The sequence below is a fragment of the Rhinatrema bivittatum genome, chromosome 1 (genome assembly GCF_901001135.1).
Source record: "Rhinatrema bivittatum chromosome 1, aRhiBiv1.1, whole genome shotgun sequence".
NCBI lineage: Eukaryota > Metazoa > Chordata > Amphibia > Gymnophiona > Rhinatrematidae > Rhinatrema > Rhinatrema bivittatum.
In genome coordinates, this window is record NC_042615.1 from 220,732,519 (window position 1) to 220,752,960 (window position 20,442).

A 20,442-nucleotide genomic window follows, 5' to 3' on the forward strand; every position below is an offset into this window, starting at 1 on the left:
TTGTCCACAGGTCAACTATGCCACAGGTACAGTGTTACACAACAATAATCTGCATGGAAGAATTGTCAAAACGAAATATCTACAACCTCATTACAAAAGTCATCGTCTAAAGTATGCAAAACAAAATTTTAATAAAATTGAATCTTTTTTTGGAACAAAATGCTTTGAACTGATGAAACAAATTGAACTGTTTGTCCAAAACCACACAAGATACATTAGGAGAAAAAAGGATGATGTATTTGAGGAAAAGAACACCTTGCCAACCTTAACCATATGCTTTGGGGTTGAGTGGCAGCCAGTGGCACAGGAAAAACAATGTGGGTGGAAGGATGAATGGCATCAACTAAATATCAACATATCCTAGAAGCAATGTCTCACAATCATTGAAGGAAATGAAGCTGAAAAGAGTTTGAATATTTGAGTTTGAATGATCCGAAATATACTTTACAATCAACCATGTAGTACTGTACTTATAGGAAATAAAGTTTGTTTTTTGGAATTGCCTTCACAATCCCCAGACTTAAATATTGTAGAAAATAGGTGGAGAGATTTCAAGCATGTAGTGTATGCAAGAAGACCTACTAATATTTCTGAGCTAGAAGAGTTCTGCAAGGAAGAATGGGAAGCTATTCCAAAAGTAGGAATAGAAAGACTTTTACCTGGTTACAGGAAACATTTGGAAGTTATTTCTGCCAAAGGTGGTGCCACAAGGAACTGACTGAAAGGGTTCACAAACGTTTGCAAGTGCACTATTCACTGTTTTCTTATTTTGAATATGTAAAAAACTGCAAATATATAGTAGTAATGCATAAGAATGTATAGAAACATGCTATGTTTAACTGCATACCATGTAGATGTTGTGTCAGTGACTGTTCACTTAGAAATTCATTGAAACATACAAATCGACCAGGATGCCTAAACTTTTTCATACAGCTGAAGGTCCAAACTCTAGCCTGTATCTTTGATTTATACAAGTAGACTCATAGGTGATAATTCCATGGATACTGGAGCACCTCTCCCTCCAATACTAGATTTACCTCCTGGGCTACCTTTTCAGACTCTTCTTTCTTCTCAACTGACTTGACTCTGGGAGATTGAAAAGCAAACATAGAAGGCAGATCTGATACTAGGGGTGCTCAAGTGCCCAGAACACCCATGGAGGTAGTGGTAGTCCCTATGCAAACCGTACTACATTTTTGTCAGTCCAAATATCAACTAGGTTATCTCACGTGCCCTATTTTTTTTATTTTAATAAAAAAAATTATGTTGCTATTGCTTTAAGCGAGAAGGTATGGTGTCTAAACCTTTTAAAATTAAAAGACTACCTATGAACTTTATTTTGCACATGAAGGCAGTTTAGCTGACCTTAAGGTTTAAAGTTAATCCAACATTCCTACAACCTGTCAGGCTTCATTTATTTTATTACTGTGCCAGCATGCTCAGTACTATCTATTTCATGTAAATATATCCCAGTTGTTGAAAACATCAAGGAATAAACTTAATATTTGATAAATATCTATAATCTATATTTGTATGCAGATAAAAATACTTGGTTTAGAAGCTTTTAGAAATCATCCTAGGAGATTAGAAAAATAAGCTAACGGTAATTTTTAAAGGAAAATATAAATGTAAATGCAACCTACTATTCTAGCAATTTTCAAAAGCCCATTTACCCATGTTAAGCATGCTTTGAAAGCCTTTGAAAATTGCTACAATACATGCTATTGAACTTAATAGGTTTTACCTGTGTAAAATGCACTTAACATGGGAAATTTGGCTTTTGAGAATTGATATGAGAGTATGCTACATTTACTAAGGAGGTAATTTTCAAAAAGATGTATGTGAATATTTTAATAAATAATTATCTGGTGAAAGCTTGAGATTAATATGTAAGAAAAATACTCTGGAGGAGCCTGTTCAAATCTTTATTGCCAGTATATGAACTTCACACGAGCTACACACCCTGGGGGCTGGCCCAGTCGCTCAGAAAGCAAGTGTTGTGCACTGAAGGGATGTGCTTTCATTAAAATGAAACAGGAAATTGTAAGGACATTTCCAATTTTATTTCATTTTTAATAGGAAACAAAGGAAAACACAATTTTGTTTGCATTCCTTCATTTTGTTAAACCAGTGGTTCCCAACCCTGTCCTGGGGACACCCCCCAGCCAGTCAAGTTTTCAGGATATCCACAATGAATATGCATGAGAGAAAATTTGCATGCACTGCCTCCATCACATGCAAATTTTCTCTCATGCATATTCATTGTGGATATCCTGAAAACCCGACTGGCTGGGGGGGTCCCCAGGACAGGGTCGGCAATCCCACTGTGTTAAACAAACAAAAAAAAAAAGTGTCCATAAGTGCTGCTAAAGCACCCCACTCCTAGACTTCCTCCAGCCTCCCTACCCCCAGACCCTCTTATCCTTTTATTAATAATTACTTCACAGTGCAGAAGGGATCCCTGTTGCTCCTGCCCCATACTTTCTGCTATTGCAAATGGTGCCAACAGAATAAGGCACTGTGAATTTTTGCCATTCAAAATGGTGCTGGCTAAATGTGGGCCTGGCTGGTGCCAATTTGTACAGCAAAAATGTACAATGTTGCTGGTTGGCCCAACCCAGAGTGCGCAACAAGGGATGTTTCAACCATATGAAACAGCCACGTATACTGGATTTTTTTAAAGCTGCGGTGACTTTTTTTGGACCATTGGTTTTCCTTTTGTTTTGTTTCTAAACATTTTTAGGGAGAGGGATTCATTAAAAAAAGAAGAAAACCCTCCAAAATGAAGCAAAAACCAATATCTGTGCACATCCCAAGCACACTGCCTTGCAGAAGGTCTCAGGTTTGATCCTCAAATGGAGTCTTTCACCTCCCTTATCCGCTGAGTCTGAAGATGCTGAGAAGGGAGCAGTCACAGTCCCAGGAAGGGAATAATGGTCATGGCTTATGGCTGATAGCCAGATGCAGGACGCATGACTACGGGCTTTTGGATGGACCCCTGTGCATGATGCCCATCCCAGAAATGTCACTGCAATGGCTAGACTAGGCATTTAGGGGATGGGGAGTATAAGACTGGGTGGGGGGATTCCTGGGTAATTGTGAATGAAGGTTCGAGGCACATGATCCCGGCCCTGGTTCCAATTCAACTGGAAGTACAAAGGAGCAGGGGCAAACTCCCAACTCAAACCAAAAATGTGCACCTGGAAAAGGCTTGGTGGTCTAACCCAATCATTCAATCTGCTTTGCCTAGCAAGGAAAGAACTATCAGGAAAGAGCTACCATAATTGTGCAGGGTCTGCGTCCAAACCTCTGTGATGAGACCTAAGGACCTAAATATGTATGCCCTGGAGGGCGGCTTATGACAGAGACTTTCAGATGCCTCAGAGGTATAAATCAGGTCCAAGAAGCAAAACCTTTTTCCATGGAAAGGAGGTTCTAGAACAAGAGGTAATGCTATGAGGCTCAGAGGGAATAGATTCAGGAGTAGCCTCCAGAAAAGATTTCTTCACAGAAAGAGTGGTGGACACATGAAACAGGAGTGGTGGCAGAGAGAAAAATAGTAACAGAACTGAAGAAAGCCTGGGATAAGGACAGAAGAAGATCCTTAGCAGTAAAGCTCTGATTTTCCCTTCATTTCTTAACTGAAAGTCTATGGTACCTCAAAAGATATAAAATATGTTAGCAGATAAGGACTATTGCTATGTAAATCTCTACAAAAGGAATTCATAATATACCAGCAACAAAGGTTTGAATTGGCCCCTTGAAATATAATGACCTTAGCGGCAGAGATTGGTGAACTTCTTCAAAAGAGGTTTGTAAAACACTTTGATGAACCCTGGGAAATTTTTTGAAGGGTCAACACATTAGTTTGAGCAAAGTTAACAAAAATAAAATCATGCTTGCATCATAATTCACTTTTGATCTGCAAACAATCTGAATCACATTTATTTGGATCAGTAGAGCTGTGCTGTATTTCAGCTATTCTTTAGCAGATATATCTCAGATCTGCTAAAAAGAGTCCAAAAGATTTTTCTGGTAGATCTAGTAAAAATCTAGAATTTCTGTTGAAGTCAAGTTATCTGCCAGGCTCATGCTTGACTTCAAACTGTTTGCACAGCTTGACTTATCAATCCATCACCTGAAATAGAAAAACCTCTCCTCACATATCATAAAATACTTCACTAAACTGAATTTTATTTTTAATTTGTTTGTTTTATGTGATGATTTCATGAAATGTTTTTGGATGTTCCCTGCCTAGAATGTTAGATTGTTGCATATAATAAATCTTTAAAATATATAAAATTGATTAATGGGAAGAAATGATTTGTTTTCTAACATTGTTTAGTCTAGTTGGAGTAACTGACCAATTTCTATAAGTCCTCGATTCTTTCTTGGTAAAAGTGCAGCTTGGCAATAGTCACTCATGTTAAGCGCTAAATCACACTTTAGGTGCTTCTCCATGGACACAAGGATACCACACCAAAATTTTGGAGAAACAAAAATCAATTTTTTTTATTGTATATTAATAATCATTACAGGTACCCTTGGGAGGAACAAAAGGGCAGGACTTCTCTGACCAGATCCTCAAGAGAAGCACTACTCTCTGGGGCGGATTTTCAAAGGGTTACGTGCATATATTACACGCGTAACCCCGAAAACCCACTCCTGTGCGTGCCGAACCTGTTTTGCATAGGCTCGGTGACATGCGCAAGCCCTGGGATGCGTGTATGTCCCAGGGCATGAAAAAAGGGGCGGGGCCGGTCCAGGGAGGGGGCTGCTAGGCTGGGGAATCATGTGCTGGCACTTGGCCGGCGCGCGCAACCTACGCTTGCCCGGAGGCAGGCGCAACTTCAATCATAAAGGTTAGGGGGGGTTTAGATAGAGCTGGGGGGTGGGTTAGATAGGGGTGGGGGGGGGGTGCGGAAGGAAAGTTCCCTCCGAGGCCTCTTCGATTTCTGAGCAGCCTCGGAGGGAACAGAGAAAGCCATCGGGGTTCCCCTAGGGCTCGGCGCATGCAAGGTGCACAAGTGTGCAGCCCCTTGCGCACGCCGACCCTGGATTTTATAACATGCGCGCGGCTGCGCGCGCATGTTATAAAATCAGGCATAGATGTGTGCACACCGGGTTGTGTGCACAAATCTACGCCCGCGAGTAGGTTAGAAAATCTGGCCCTCTGTGTTTCTCTCTATACATTAATAAAGTCTTCTTTTTATAGATAGCATAGACAGTCTCAATCCCTAAATTGCATGATCCTATGAGAGTATCACATACACAGTTTCTCATGTCAAAACAAGATATATTAGACCTATATTACCCCAATCCCTTTCCCAAATTGGGGCCTAATTGCCTGGTGGTCATATTAATCTTCCATTAGTCCTTGTACTGTCATTTTTTCACCCATAGAGAGATCTCCAAGACATAAGCTGTTTTTACAGGTGCTATTGTAGTTGGAATATTAGCCTGAGATTCTGACCTTTTCCTTCTGCTCATTGTGACCCTATGACTATCCATTACAAGTTTTAGACAGCTCCGGCTGCTGTCCAGATGTCTCCTGTAATTTCTCCAGGTCAGGCTCAATAATGCATTTACAGTTCACATGGCCAGAACTGCAAACAGGCCAAGGCAGCAGAGGACTCTGGGTAAATCACAGGCTCCATGTTGGCCTCAGACTCAGGCACACATATCACTCAGCAAAAATTTGATTTATTGACCAAAACTGAAGGTCAGAAAATGGGATTCTTCATTGACATTCCTGTGATAAGTACTGGAACAAAATGCATGAAAAATATTCCAGAAACTTCTGTCATCAAACATTAGGATAATGCTGTCTAATAATGTCCACTCCTGAAAGAATCATAAGTTTCCTAATGTATTTTACTGTGCAGAAAGTGAATATACAAAAATTGGCTTTAATCCTAAACAGACACATGTAGGCAACCAAAATCTCTTCTGTTAGTAATGTGATCTTTAAGAGCACTCCAGCTTAGTTGACACTAAAAGTTTGCTATACTGAAGTGCTCATCAAGGGCATACAGCAATGAATTCCATTACTTCTTTGGCCTCCAACACCTCCTTTAGAAGGCTATTTCATATATTTATCATCCTTTCTGTGAAGAAATATTTCCTATATGTTACTCTCAGAATTGGAAAAAAAAACCCCGGGCAGCAGGTCACCTGCCTTGGCCTGAATTTACAGACAGACCTACTAGGTTTTACTTAGAGCGGCAAAATTTTTGGGGTGGAAAATTCACTGCCTATACTGCCCTACAATCCTACCCAGGCCTCCGAAGGCACCCCTCCCACTGTTATCACTACTGACCCTTCTTCTCAAACCTCAACTCCAGTGACACAATCCTTACAAGGCAGTGAGTACAGGAACTAAGCTTGTGCTCACAGGTCTCACCCCATCCCCCTGGGCTTCCATGCATGGGGCGGGGCCTGTAAACACAGGACTTGGTCCCACATTCACTGCACTGTGATGATCATGGTGCTAGAGTTGAGGTCTCAGAGAGGAGGGTAGCGCGGAGCTTGGAAGTTTACCTTGGGGGAGGCGGGGGAGATGGAAGGGTAGGTACTGGCAGTGGATCAGTGCCTAGCTGTGACATCTACAAAATCCATCCCTGTGCTTGGGTTCCTAAAATTTGATGCATAGGACCTATTGCTAGATGGAGGAACCTGGGTTATGGAGGGGGAGAAGCTGTGTTTTCCCAAGCTGAATGGAAGAGCCGCCACCAGGGTAGGGAGGAGCAGTGGCCTCATGTTGGGAGCAATGCTGGGGACTGGAGCAAGGAGGAATTGCAACAGCCATGGGCCAAAAGAACAGCTGTGACTCCAAGCAGGAAAGAACAACATCCATTGGCATGGAGAGGAACAGCTGCAATCCTACGTGGGAAGGAAAAGTGGCCGCTGGGGCAGGGAGGAGGGGCATGAAAGAGCAGCTGAAACCAGGGCTGGGATCAGACCAGAAAGACCAGTGTCAGCTGGGATCAGGGGTAGCCACCAGGTTACAGAACAAGGGAGGAAGAGGGGAGACAGGATGGGGGGGGGGGAGTCAAATGAAATAGAAGAGTAAGAAACAAAAATGATTTTTTTAAGTCAACTAGGTTGAAGAGTCTCTTTAAAATAAGCAACTATCCCCTGTGCCCTTGGTTTTATGTTTAAACTGTTTATTAAGGAAACAGGAAAAAGTAACAGATGCTTAACATAAGTTGGCTTCTAATGTATGTCAAGCCAAGCATATGAAACAGTCATGTAACACATAAGACTTCAATTTTATATATTTTCAGTCCCCAACCTCCCCTTCTTCCCGAGTAGCTAGAAATGTGCTTGTCTGATCAAATCCAACGCACAGCCTTCAACCAAATATTGCACAGCCACAACAACAGCAACAGCATAAAAGCAGAAGCATCTTGGGAAAGCCCACTAACCCTTCACATCCCCCCTCCCTCCACCTACAGAGTAAGAAACTGCCTAGTACATTGAAAGGGAAGAATGATTAATAAACCAGTAGCCAAGATTACCACAGAAAAGTCAAGATAGTTTGCAGATGGTTATGGATGTTTGAGCACATTGCTTCTAGCCTGGGGACAGAGCTGCTGCAAAATAAGTGTCCTACACCTCGCCATTGTTTTTAAAACAGCTACTGTGTTCATCAGTGCAGATCCACGGGCATCTTGTATTACAGACGTATAATAAACAGCAATTCTAAGCAGAGCAAAATACAAAGAGCATTGCAATACTGATTATTCTCAAAATCATTTCCTATTTAAAAAAAAAAAAATCAAACTTTGCATCTAGCAGCAGCAACTTTATTCTTAGATACTGACTAGCGTCTCAGTTCAGAGCAAATTCTTTATCAGAAAGACATCAGTGCTTATTAACCATAATAAATATGGTTATATTGTTGCTACTACATATTAATTAGCACCAGACCTAGATTTAGGCATAGGCAAAATAGGAAACTGCCTCTTGCACCAGGCTTTCATAGGCATCAGAGTGTTCATGCTGCCATCTGGAATTGCTATTCGGGTGCCGATCCCACAGCAGGGGCAATTCCAACAAAATAAATTCAGCAGGTTGTTGCATCCTGTCAGGCCCTGCGATGACCCCCCCCCTATTCTTCCACATGGGCTTTCATGGAAATCCATGCAAAGGGTGAGGCTGCTGCAGGACCTGTTAGTGCACAGTCAAGGGAGCGAGCAGAATGTTGGGAATTATTAGAAAAGGAATGGTGAATAAAACAGAAAATGTCATAATGCCTCTTTATCGCTCCATGGTGAGACCGCACCTTGAATACTGTGTACAATTCTGGTCGCCGCATCTCAAAAAAGATATAATTGCAATGGAGAAGGTACAGAGAAGGGCTACCAAAATGATAAGGGGAATGGAACAACTCCCTTATGAGGAAAGACTAAAGAGGTTAGGACTTTTCAGCTTGGAGAAGAGACGACTGAGGGGGATATGATAGAGGTGTTTAAAATCATGAGAGGTCTAGAACGGGTAGATGTGAATCGATTATTTACTCTTTCGGATAGTAGAAAGACTAGGGGGCACTCCATGAAGTTAGCATGGGGCACATTTAAAACTAATCAGAGAAAGTTCTTTTTTACTCAACGCACAATTAAACTCTGGAATTTGTTGCCAGAGAATGTGGTTAGTGCAGTTAGTATAGCTGTGTTTAAAAAAGGATTGGATAAGTTCTTGGAGGAGAAGTCCATTACCTGCTATTAAGTTCACTTAGAGAATAGCCACTGCCATTAGCAATGGTTACACGGAATAGACTTAGTTTTTGGGTACTTGCCAGGTTCTTATGGCCTGGATTGGCCACTGTTGGAAACAGGATGCTGGGCTTGATGGACCCTTGGTCTGACCCAGTATGGCATTTTCTTATGTTCTTATGTTCTTAGGGCTCACAGGGCCTGCGCTGAATCTTCTTTTTGAAATTACTCCTGGGGGATCAGAGCTGCCCTATAAGAAATAGCGTTACAAACAACTCCGAGGTGAGGGCGGGAGCACAAGAAGAGGGAAAGATCTGGCTGGGGGGAGGAAGGGGAGTGGTTCTGGGTGCCTGGCACTTCCAATAATCTCTGGGGGACCCCTCCTCCCCATTGCCTATGGGCATCCCCATTTAAAATCTGATGCTGATCAGCAGAAAGAAATCTTCTGTTAATCTATCAATAAGGGAGGGGAAAAGTTTTCCAGATGTGGGACAAAATACATCACCCATACCAGTCACTGGAATAGCCTTTTTTTATTTATTTAAAAATATTTATATTCCACAACTTCCAAATTTTAAAATTTTGTTGGAAAAACAAAAAAAATGTCTAAGCACCTGCAAAAAAAAGGTTGAGTTTGCAAGAAGGGCTCATTCCAAACAGAATACTCCTGGGGGAATTATGCACACAAAAAAATATGAAAATTCTGCCTACACAATTTTAAAATTCTGCACACAAAAACTGAAAATTCTGCAAAATTCTGCATAATTTAAATTGGTCAAAATAACACAATATACATGGCAATCTTTATGTTTTTCATTTAAAATGTAATACAGAAAACAATTATTAGTTAAAGATGCAGAGTTTTAAAAATTTTGAGCAGAATTTCCCTAGAAGTACATTGTAAGAATGTCCCTTCCTCCCTTCCTTCCTCTCTCCCTGCTCCCCTGGCCATACTCCTTTCACTTTGCCTTCTCAGGTCCCCGAACTTCTTCACCCTCCACTATCTCTCCCCTTCCCTGCTAGGTTCAACCCCTTTCACTCTATATCCACTCCTAGAGTTTGGCCCCTCTCTCAGTACTGCCTCTCACACAGGCTCCTTCTGTCCCGCTCTCTTACACTCACAGGTTCCCTCTCTCTCATGCATATACACACCCTCTCATACAGGCTTCCTCTCTCTCTCTCTCTCTTTCTCTCTCGCACACACCCCCTTCACACAGGCTCCCTTTCTCATGCATACATCCTCACACAGGCTACCTATCTCTCTCTCTCATATACACACCTCTGCACATTGGCTCTCTCTCACACACACATACCCCTACACACAGGCTCCCTCTCTCTCATGCACATATGTACCCCCTCATACAGGCTCCCTTTCTCTCTCACACACACACACCCTCACACAGGCTCCCTTTCTTTCTCATGTATGCACCCTCACACAGGCTACCTATCTCTCTCTTACACACACCCCTGCACATTGGCTCCCTCTCTCTCACACACACACACACATCCTCACACAGGCTCCCTTTCTCTCTCATGCATACACCCTCACACAGGCTACCTCTCTCTCATACACACACCCCTGCACATTGGCTCTCTCTCACACACACATATCCCTACACACAGGCTCCCTCTCTCTCATGCACATACGTACCCCCTCATACAGGCTCCCTTTCTCTCTCACACACACACACCCTCACACAGGCTCCCTTTCTTTCTCATGTATGCACCCTCACACAGGCTACCTACCTCTCTTTCACACACACCCCTGCACATTGGCTCCCTCTCTCTCTCACACACACACACCTTTATACACAGGTTCCCTCTCACACATACACACAAATACCTTCACACAGGCTCCTTCTCTCACAAACAAGCACTGCCACTTACTCACATATACACACTCCATTTTTCACGCACACCAGTTCCCAATCTCACACACATATACACATTCCTTCACAATCTCCTCACAAAGACTCCCTCTTTCTGGCTCACACATGCCCTCATTCATGCTTTCTCACACTCACACACACACACACACACGGCTTGCAGTCTTTCTCACACTCACACACACACACACACACACGGCTTGCAGTCTTAAACACATACTTCTACACACAGCCCCTCAGTCTCTCACACAAATAACCACTTCACACAGGCTCACCAGGGCCTGTACTGCTCACGGCATGCTTCACCAAATCACAGCATGCCGGGGCCTCCTTTCTGTTTGCCACAACACGGTATGCCAGGGCCTTCTTCTTTGCTGCGAGCTGGATGGGGTCCACTCACAGAACAGTGGGCATTGGCTCCAAATTCTGCGCAGAAACTTGAATTTCTGCGCAGGGGAAGAATTATGCACAAATTCTGCACTCCACAGTAACGCAGAATTCCCCCAGGACTAACAGAAGAAGATGCCCAATTTCTTATTCAAAAGCTCTGGTCAGCTGTAATTAATAAGGGGCTCCTGAGAACCCCCTCCTACACATCACTCAATTTATGGTTGTACTTTTCTCAAACCAGGCCTAGGAGATTAGATCACTGACAAACAACCGTTTAAAAGCTACCATCTTGGATTTATAGACTTTGTTTCACAGAAAGGATCAAATTAGAAGATTGATAATTATCTTTTGTAATTTATTCTCTCCCAATATGTTGCCTCCTTGAATGATACAACATTATATATTGCATATGTATAATAAATATATCACTCAACATAAGGGAGAATAAATTATATATTCTTTTCTACCAATCATATTTTTTTATTTGATGGCTCCTGTGCTGTAAATATATTTAATGAGATCTTGTTTTTCTCTTTTGATAATAAGTTGAAGATTTTTTATCATGATTTTAATGAAATTTATCACTCTAGGTGCACTCATTGGGAAACAGCTGAGTGGTGAAATGGAAGCCACAGGATCCCCAGCCTTCAGAGCATTTTATGTTACTGCTAAGGTTGTACAAAAAATACATTTTGTGTTTGGCAAATAGTTTTGTAAGAAATTGCCACTTTCAAAATTTTTTTATTCCAATGTCCTTCACCACAGGGTTTGTTTCACAAAAAAAGTCATAGCCTGCCCACATTTTTTACACAAAAGCACCAAGTGTTATGTTTTCATACAATAAATAGTAAATTCTTGGAAATTTTGTAGACAAATCATGTATAAATCAATCGGTCATCAATAAAATGCTGCCTTATATTTCATGAAAACTTAAGGCAAAGAGTGATATTTTTGTGAATAGCTTGCAAGGATTTGAACTCCAAGTTATGCACATTTTGCTTCTGGTGCATAAATTCTCACATATTTCTGCCGACGGCCCTTCTGGTCTTAGTTCAGCATACTTACCAAGTTCTTCAGGATCTACAGAAGCTCCAGGATCTGGCATTTTAAGGACTTCGGCTGATGGAACTAAGGCCTCAGAACTTCCCTTTGAATCTAAAAAAAGGCAAAGATATCTTATCAAATTATAGTTAATTATAGTACTAGCACCAAAATATGTTGTTATATTCTTTTCAGCTCCTTAATACACACTAAAAGGTAAATTTTAAAACCTGGGCACGCACCAAAAATCGTGAGATATGCACACATCTTATATATGTGCGTGCCCACTCAATTTTATAAGCCGCTCGCATGCATCACAAATACGAATATCTCAAATCAGGGAAAAAAGGGGTGGAATGCGGGAGGGCATGGGCTAAGAGATATGTGTGCATGTAGCTATGAGCCTGAGCATGCGCCCAGGTATATTTCAGTGCAAATTTATATCTGCTATGGATGAAGTACAAGTCTTAAAACTATTACCAGGCATCTGTGAGGAAAGTCTCATAAAGATTAAATTTTGTACTATGTTATCTCACCCTAGCTTGTGGTACCATCAAAGTGTACTATGCTGTTCGTACATCTCACTCTACATGTGAAACTGTCCACTAAACCACCACCAACACCTCACCTCGACCTATTAGATGGCCCTCCTATAGAGATATAAATACTTCACTACTAGCAGGACCTTGTAGATAGTATCTCTCTCTCTCTCTCTTTCTCTCTCTCCAAACATTATAGCAGAGACCAGAAATGTCTATTTATTTATTTTTATATACCGGTGTTCGATTTTACATATCACATCAGTTTACATTCAAACAAAAATGCAGGAAATCAGGTGTTTCCTTTGTCTAATACATTGAACATTTATAATATGGAAATTGTTAACAAGGGATATAAAAAGAACATGGAGATGGTTAACACTACGGGTTTCACGAAGGGGTGCACAAAGGGGAGTGCCCCTTTGTCGCGCCCCTTCGGCGCGCGACACCTGGTGTTCTGGTGCCGTTTAACTGTCCTGCACTGTCATCAGTGACGTCGTGGAGTGGGTCTCCTGATTGGGGATCTCATGTTGCCCCTCCACTCACAGTTCCAGATTAAATCCCTTCACTTTTCTTTCCTTTCTCATCACTGTGAGTTGTAGCAGAGTGCCCGGTGGTGGTGGTGGCCTCCCTGTGCGCCGGCGCCCGGTGTTCTGGCGCCGTTTAACTGTCCTTTGCTGTCATCAGTGACATCGTGGGGGCGGGTCTCCCCATCAGGGATCTCACGTCGCCCCTCCCCTCACAGTTCCAGATTAAATCCCTTCACTTTTCTTTCCTTTCTCATCACTGTGAGTTGTTGCAGGGTGCCCACCGTAGCTTGTAGAGGGAAACTTATGCACTAAGTTTTGGCTTGCCTAATTACAGCTACCACCACCCACAGCAGTTTCTTCTACTGATCTCTAACCTGTATGCCTTTCGTAATCCAGGTCTCCTTGAGGGGGTCTCCACCATTCATCTCCCATATCCATTGGCTCTGGGTCTGGCACAGGATTCTCCAGTACCTCCACCTCCAAATCATCCACATTTCTCTCTCTGCCTCTATTAAGGATCCTTCCTGTTCCTGTCTGGCCTCTTCTTCAGGCCACCACTCCTTTTCTCCCTGGGTTTCTCCTCCTCCTTGATGATGTAAGGATTGTGAAGTCCCTCTCTGTTCTCAGAACCTCCCTCTTCCCCAAGTCTTCTAAGTGAGGGAGTTATTCTTCTAACCTGATGATTCCATGGCTCTGAAGGTTCCTCCCCAGTTTTCTTTCTTGCCCAGATTCTCCTTCCTGTTTCTTCATCCAACCTCTCCCAGAGTATGTAGTACCCATCACAATATATTTTAAGAGTGTAATAATTATAACATGTGCATGTAATAACCCTGAGTTATACACCTAGGAATGTATTTTATAAAGGCTCATACTCTGCTTCTGAAAATACTTTCTTGGATGCATACTTTCGATCACCAATTCGCCAACGCCTCCACCAGTTCTCTCAGGTCCTCCAGCATTTCTCCCTGACCTCCCAGTATTTAACCCCAACCTTCTACCCAAAAACTGCAGACAAAAAACAAGTACAATTTAAGTTCCATTACTTAATTAGTAGGCGTATAGATAAGTTTGGAAATGTATGTGCGTATTCCACGTACAAAATAGTAACTTGTGTGCATCTTCTGAGCTCTACCCAGGAACTCCCCTATACTCCCCCTGTTTTCCCTAGCAACATTTATGCATGACACTACAAGTACACAACTACAATGTTTTCAAAATTGTATATACACATGCTATTTACATGCATATTTTACACACAAAAACTTTTGGAAAATTAGCCTTTAAATCTTCAATTGTTTTCAAATAAGAAGCTAGTTTATTAGCTCTCTGGTTTCATTGGAACTAAAACTATGCTATCACATTGTTCTTGTTTAGACCACAGTCAAAGAAAAAGCAAAAGAGATTACTGTCCAATTTTTAGAGATATGCATTCATTTTAACCAAATTTGCAAAACACAATGAAAAAGGGTCAGTTTGTTTCATTCAGGGTGACTGAAATGAATTGAGGGTCCCCTCCTAGAATTAAACAAATAATATTTGTTTAATTCAGTTAAAACTACTGGTTGGGCCTATGCCTAGGCTTGAAGCCAGGGCCTCGCCTAGGGCATAAGCCGAGTGATGCTGGGGTCTCAGCTTAGGCTTGGGCTAACAACAGGGCCTTGGCTGAGACCCAAGCAAGGGCAGGGCTCCCTGAAAAATTTTTCCATAGTTACCTGATCTATTGGTATCCATAGCTGCAGCCAGTCTGAGTCCCGACAATGGTGCCTCGATCCAGGTCCAGACCCAATGCCAGAACCCATTCCAGAGGCAGGATCCTGATGCCTGGGCCTTGGCCCAGGCCCAGGCCTGTCACCAGGGCCCAGTCCAGAGGCCGGGTCCCGATACCTAGACCCAAGTTCCAGCCCTTTGAACTTCATTGTGTTCGAGAACTGATGCCGTTTGCTGGGGGTTACACCAGAGTTAATTAGCTGCCATATATCAAAATGGTGCTGAATGCTGGGGAAGATGCGCCAGAGTTAATTAACTCCAGAGTGATCCCAGTGCACAGCGTCAGTTCAAGAATACAGAAGAAGAAAGAAAAGGTGTCCATTGGAGCTCCAAGTCCTAGGTTCTGGACCTGAGCCTTAGCCTAGGCTAAGGCCCAGGCATCAGGTCCCAGCCTCTGGGCCAGGCCACAGCATCGGGCCTGGGACCAGCCCGAGGTGTCGGGATTCAGTCTCCGGACGGACAATGAGATCAGGCCTGGGCCCAGACCTTGGCTATGCTGAGGCCCAGGCATTTGGACCCGGCCTCTGGACTGGGCCCCAGCATTGGGCCAGGGCCTGGTCTCTGGCCTAGGCCGAGGCCCAGGTGTTGGGACACAGCCTCCAAGCCTCGTTCTTGCATACAGCCTAGGCCGAGGTCATGGCAAGCTAGAAGGATGTGGCATCAGCCTGGGCCTAGGCCTCATCAGCAGATCCCCACCAGATTGGGTAAGTGGGGGCTGGTTGGAATCCTGGCTCCAGCATTTTCTGGGTGAAAGCGATGGCCTTGGGAGGCCCCATTTACTTTTAAATTTTTTTAATGTTTGATTTGTATTTTTTAAATGAAAGAAACAAATCAAACATTAAACAAATCGAAATTCATGGGGAAAAAACCTTCCTAAAAACGAACCAAAAAACAAAATGAATTTTTTACCACTGCACATCCATAACGGTTTTATCCAACAGTCAGATTTTTTATTCTAGAAGTAATCCAAAGATCTTTTGTTTTTTAAATAGTAACTAATTCTATATTGGGATCCAATTAAATGATCCCCTTGTTATTGCCAGAAAGGTCTATGCTGAGCTCTCATGATGTACAGCAGGTTTTAATGCTTGGTTTATGCAAACAATTTATGCAGACAGTGTTGTAATGATGCATCTAGTGATGCAGGTTATTTAAAAGCAGATTTTTAAATAACCTGTATCATATTCTTTTGCCATTTGCTATTGCAGGTAATCTACTTATGCAGTGAAAAGCACTTATGTTTAAGCAGAAACATTCCAGATCCTGTTTACTCAAGCATAATTGACCAAGTTACACAGTTTTAGCAGCCAATTGAATGCATTAATCTATAAAGTGCATCTTTTTAAAATCTTGAACAGATCCCAAAAAAGTAAGCAACTACGATAAACACCTAGGCTTGGAAGCATGTCTGCAGAACTGTATACTTATTTTCTACATACAGTCGCAATGGAACTGGATAAAAAATTCCGAAGAGTAAAGAAATGACAACAAACATTTAATTTGTTTTCAACGTTTATTAAACTAAAAATAGAATTATCATACAGATTAAAGACTATATATATATATATATATATATATAAACATATTGCTAAATGTATTTGAGATTTTAGAAAAAAATTAATATAACATTTTAAAAAATACAAAATAGAAAAAAATTAACTTAAAAATTAATTAGTAAAGTGCTAGCCTGCTAAGTATTCCACTTTATACATATCAGATTTTAAGGTTCCTTATGTAATCCCAACATAGGAAGTTATATTTTGACCACCTTCCTTATTTTGTGAAACATTTTCTAAGGAAAATGCATGCCACAGATTGTTTTGAAAACTTAGAACAACGATGGAGAAAAACCACAACTTTTTCCATATTTTGAAGCTGATAATTTATATCTGAAATCAACCTATGTTTCTGTTGTGTTTTCCATTGCAGGCTTTGTACTTGAAAAATATTCACTATGCCCATTTCCAAAAACAAAGCCTTATGCCTTAGGTCTACATGTGTGTAGCTTTATTACTATGAACCAGGCTAACTATTCATCTACAAAATTAACTCTGAATCTCACAGCTGAAGCTAGAAATTGAAGACTGCAGACAGTAGGGATGTGAATCGTTTTTTGATGATTTAAAATATCGTCTGATATATTTTAAATCGTCAAAAATCGTTAGGGCCACGATACAATACCAATTCCCCCGATTTATCGTCAAAAAATCGTAAATCGGGGGATGGGGGAGGGCAGGAAAACCGGCACACTAAAACCCCCTAAAACCCACCCCCGACCCTTTAAATTAAATCCCCCACCCTCCCGAACCCCCCCCCAAATGCCTTAAATTACCTGGGGGTCCAGCGGTACAGTAAAACCCCCTAAAACCCACCCCCGGCACACTAAAACCCACCCCGGGCCCTGGAGCGATCTCCTGCCGCGAATCGTTTCCGTACGGAAAATGGCGCCGGCAGGAGATCGACTGCAGGAGGTCGTTCAGCGGGGGTCGGAACCCTCGCTGAACGACCTCCTGCAGTCGATCTCCTGCCGGCGCCATTTTCCGTACGGAAACGATTCGCGGCAGGAGATCGCTCCAGGGCCCCCGCTGGACCCCCAGGAACTTTTGGCCAGCTTGGGGGGGGCCTCCTGACCCCCACAAGACTTGTCAAAAGTCCAGCGGGGGTCCAGAACGACCTCCTGCGTCGAATCGTATTGGTCTATGGCCGCTGCCATTTTGCGGCGGCCATTTTGCAAAATGGCGCCGGCTGAAGACACCACGATTTAGTGTGCCGGATTTCCTGCTCTCCCCCTTCCCCCGATTTAGCTACGGACCCGGGGGTAATTTAAGCTACGGACCGCCGCTACGGACCCCCCAGGTAATTTAAGGCATTTGGGGTGGGGGATTTAATTTAAAGGGTCGGGGTGGGTTTTAGTGTGCCGGGGGTGGGTTTTAGGGGGTTTTAGTGTGCCGCTGGACCCCCAGGTAATTTAAGGCATTTGGGGAGGGTGGGGGATTTAATTTAAAGGGTCGGGGGTGGGTTTTAGGGGGTTTTAGTGTGCCGGTTCATGATTTTAACGATTTTAACGATACTCTAAACACCCAAACGGCGACGATACGATTCCCTCCCCCTCCCAGACGAAATCGATCGTTAAGACGATCGAGGACACGATTCACATCTCTAGCAGACAGCCCTCTTCTGGGCATAGTCCCAATCTTAATTGTTTTTAACAGAATTTTTCTTTTTAGGTATTACGCTTACTTGTTCTGCCTTGCAGCATTAATCATGTTTTGTGCTCTAGCAAGACAACATCAGATGACTCCTCATGGGAGTTTTCTCAGCCAAATCATGGAATCCTATTAACGCTATGCACAAGTTGTAAGGACAGGGCTTTTGAAAAGTCGTAGACTTGACCACAAAAATATTGTAATAAAGTCAGAAAAGATGTCACATGCAAATAATATGAGTCTTATAGATCTGAGTACTTACCAGTATGCAATGTTTGTCCTTTGTATGCTTTAAGAGGTCCGGAAGCTACCAAGCCAGACAAAGCACCTATTTAAAAAAATACCAAAAAGGTTACAAAAAACTGAATAAGAAATGATATTAACATTTTTTAAAGTGTCTTTTTTTCTCTCAGTTAGCTATCGAGGACCATACATTTCCAGTAACTGCTTAAAATATAAACCCTTTTGCAAATCTTAGTGTCAATGTCAGTGAAGAGTAATAGTAGCCATGTTGGTCCTGGAGAAAAATGAATTCTTTGCAGGTACTGACACCTTTAATTCAACCAACATAAGAATTATCCAATGATATTTTGTACATAAGCTTCATCATATGTCATTTTCATAAAGACATACTATTTTACCACCTCTACAATATCTATATAAATAAAAATGTTAAATAGTTTGGACAAAATCGCTAATCTCAGAAACCACAGAACCGATTGCTTTCAAATTTGGACACAACCTTCATTTCGCATACAGGAAGGTTCTTCTGTACTTACATTACAGATATGTCACACCTGTGACAGGTAAAATAGGTTTAAAAATTTTTTCCAGAAAACAGCGACATCTGCTGGACGTAAGCGCCATCTGTTACACCTTACACTAACACACGCTACACTAATCATTTCGCCAGTCCAGGTCCACGTTTCACTTCCATTTTAACACATTCACACACTTTTTTTGCTGGAAGATAACTATTTCCTTTACAGATAAAATACACCCACCACCCTCCTCACACCCCCCACACACATGCCAAATTGATTTATTTCCCAGGCCCTCACAACACACACAAAACCTGACAGAAGTCCGGGAGGCTCCAACGGGGGGGCCAGGACTTGTCCGGGACTCATCTCCTGCACTACGGCCGTCGGCTGCTAGCAATCAACATGGCACTGACGGCCCTTTCCCTTACTATGCCACTCGGGGACACCAATGGCGGCAGTCGCCCATGTGACATAGTAAGGGCGAGGGCCCCTCGGCGCCATTTTCAGGGCTGGCAGCCGGTGGACCTTTGCCCTTACTATGTCAGAGGACCCACCGCTGCCATTGCTCCACCCCACTGACATAGTAAGGGCAAAGGGCCGTCGGAACCCGTTTCAGTGCTCGCAGCCGACGGACCAACACCAATACATCGCTCCTGAACGCCCGCTCCACCGACTGACATTTTTATCAGGTCTCGGGGGGGTCTGGAGGGTGGGGGGTAGTAATGAATTTATTGCAAACATCTTGGGGAGGGGTCACAAGGGGGGGGCAGGTTTCATTCATTCAGCAACTCTGGGGGGGCAGGGGGGTGGGCTACTGTTTTTCGCATGGCTGGGGTGGGGCAGGAGAGTGTGGGGTGGTTAGTTTAAGAGAATTTTTCTCATAGGGTTGTTTTTTGGGGGAAGGGGGAGGTTCACACACAAATACATACACTAAGCTTGCACGATCTCGGGAACGCACCAAAATAGCCCTCCCCAGACGACAAAACAAATTTGGAAGTGCAAATTTGGTTAGGCACTCCCCTATTTGGCTACATAATGCGCACAGACGCCCAGGGACAGACCACATGTAGCACCAACAATTTTAATTTCCCAGGTCTTGGGAGGGGGCAGGAGGGTGGGGGGTTATTATTTGATTTAAAGGGTTGGGATTGGGGGGGGGGGGTTTGGGGTGGGGGGTTCCCACAGAAATAGAAAGACAAAGGTTTTCTGATCTGAAGGGTAGGCAGTAGGCGGGGGGAGGTGACAGTGAAGGGAGGGAGAATGAGGTGGGTGTCAGGAGAGGGAGAATGAGGTGGGTGTCAGGAGAGGGAGAATGAGGGGAGAGGTGAGTCTGAGGGGAGAAAGTTGGAGTGGGGACAGGGGAGGGAAGGGGGGGTGAGTAACCAAGGGGGAGGAGGATGAGTGACTGAGGTAAATGAGCAAGGGGAAGGGGGAGGGAGGGTAAATAACCTGACTCTGCCACTGCAACACGTGGCCGGGTACCGCTAGTTATTAATAAAATTATATATTAAATGAACCCCAGTACTCATCCCTCTGCTATCCTACTGGTCAGTCTCTTCTCATCAGAATTTCATTTTACACCACGCTCTGTTGGCCATCACT

General features: G+C 42.9%; 1 protein-coding gene across 2 annotated transcripts in view; it reads right to left on the minus strand.

The window, feature by feature from the left end:
- The window catches only part of DOK7 (docking protein 7), a 273,911-nt gene that overhangs the window by 18,366 nt on the left and 235,103 nt on the right, over positions 1 to 20,442 (minus strand). For both annotated transcript variants that reach the window (XM_029591901.1, XM_029591893.1), the window contains 2 exons: positions 18,339 to 18,404; positions 12,059 to 12,148 (listed from right to left, as the gene is read on the minus strand). In XM_029591901.1, the coding sequence (XP_029447761.1) occupies positions 12,059 to 12,148; positions 18,339 to 18,404 (156 nt within the window). The remainder of the gene's footprint in view (positions 1 to 12,058; positions 12,149 to 18,338; positions 18,405 to 20,442) is intronic.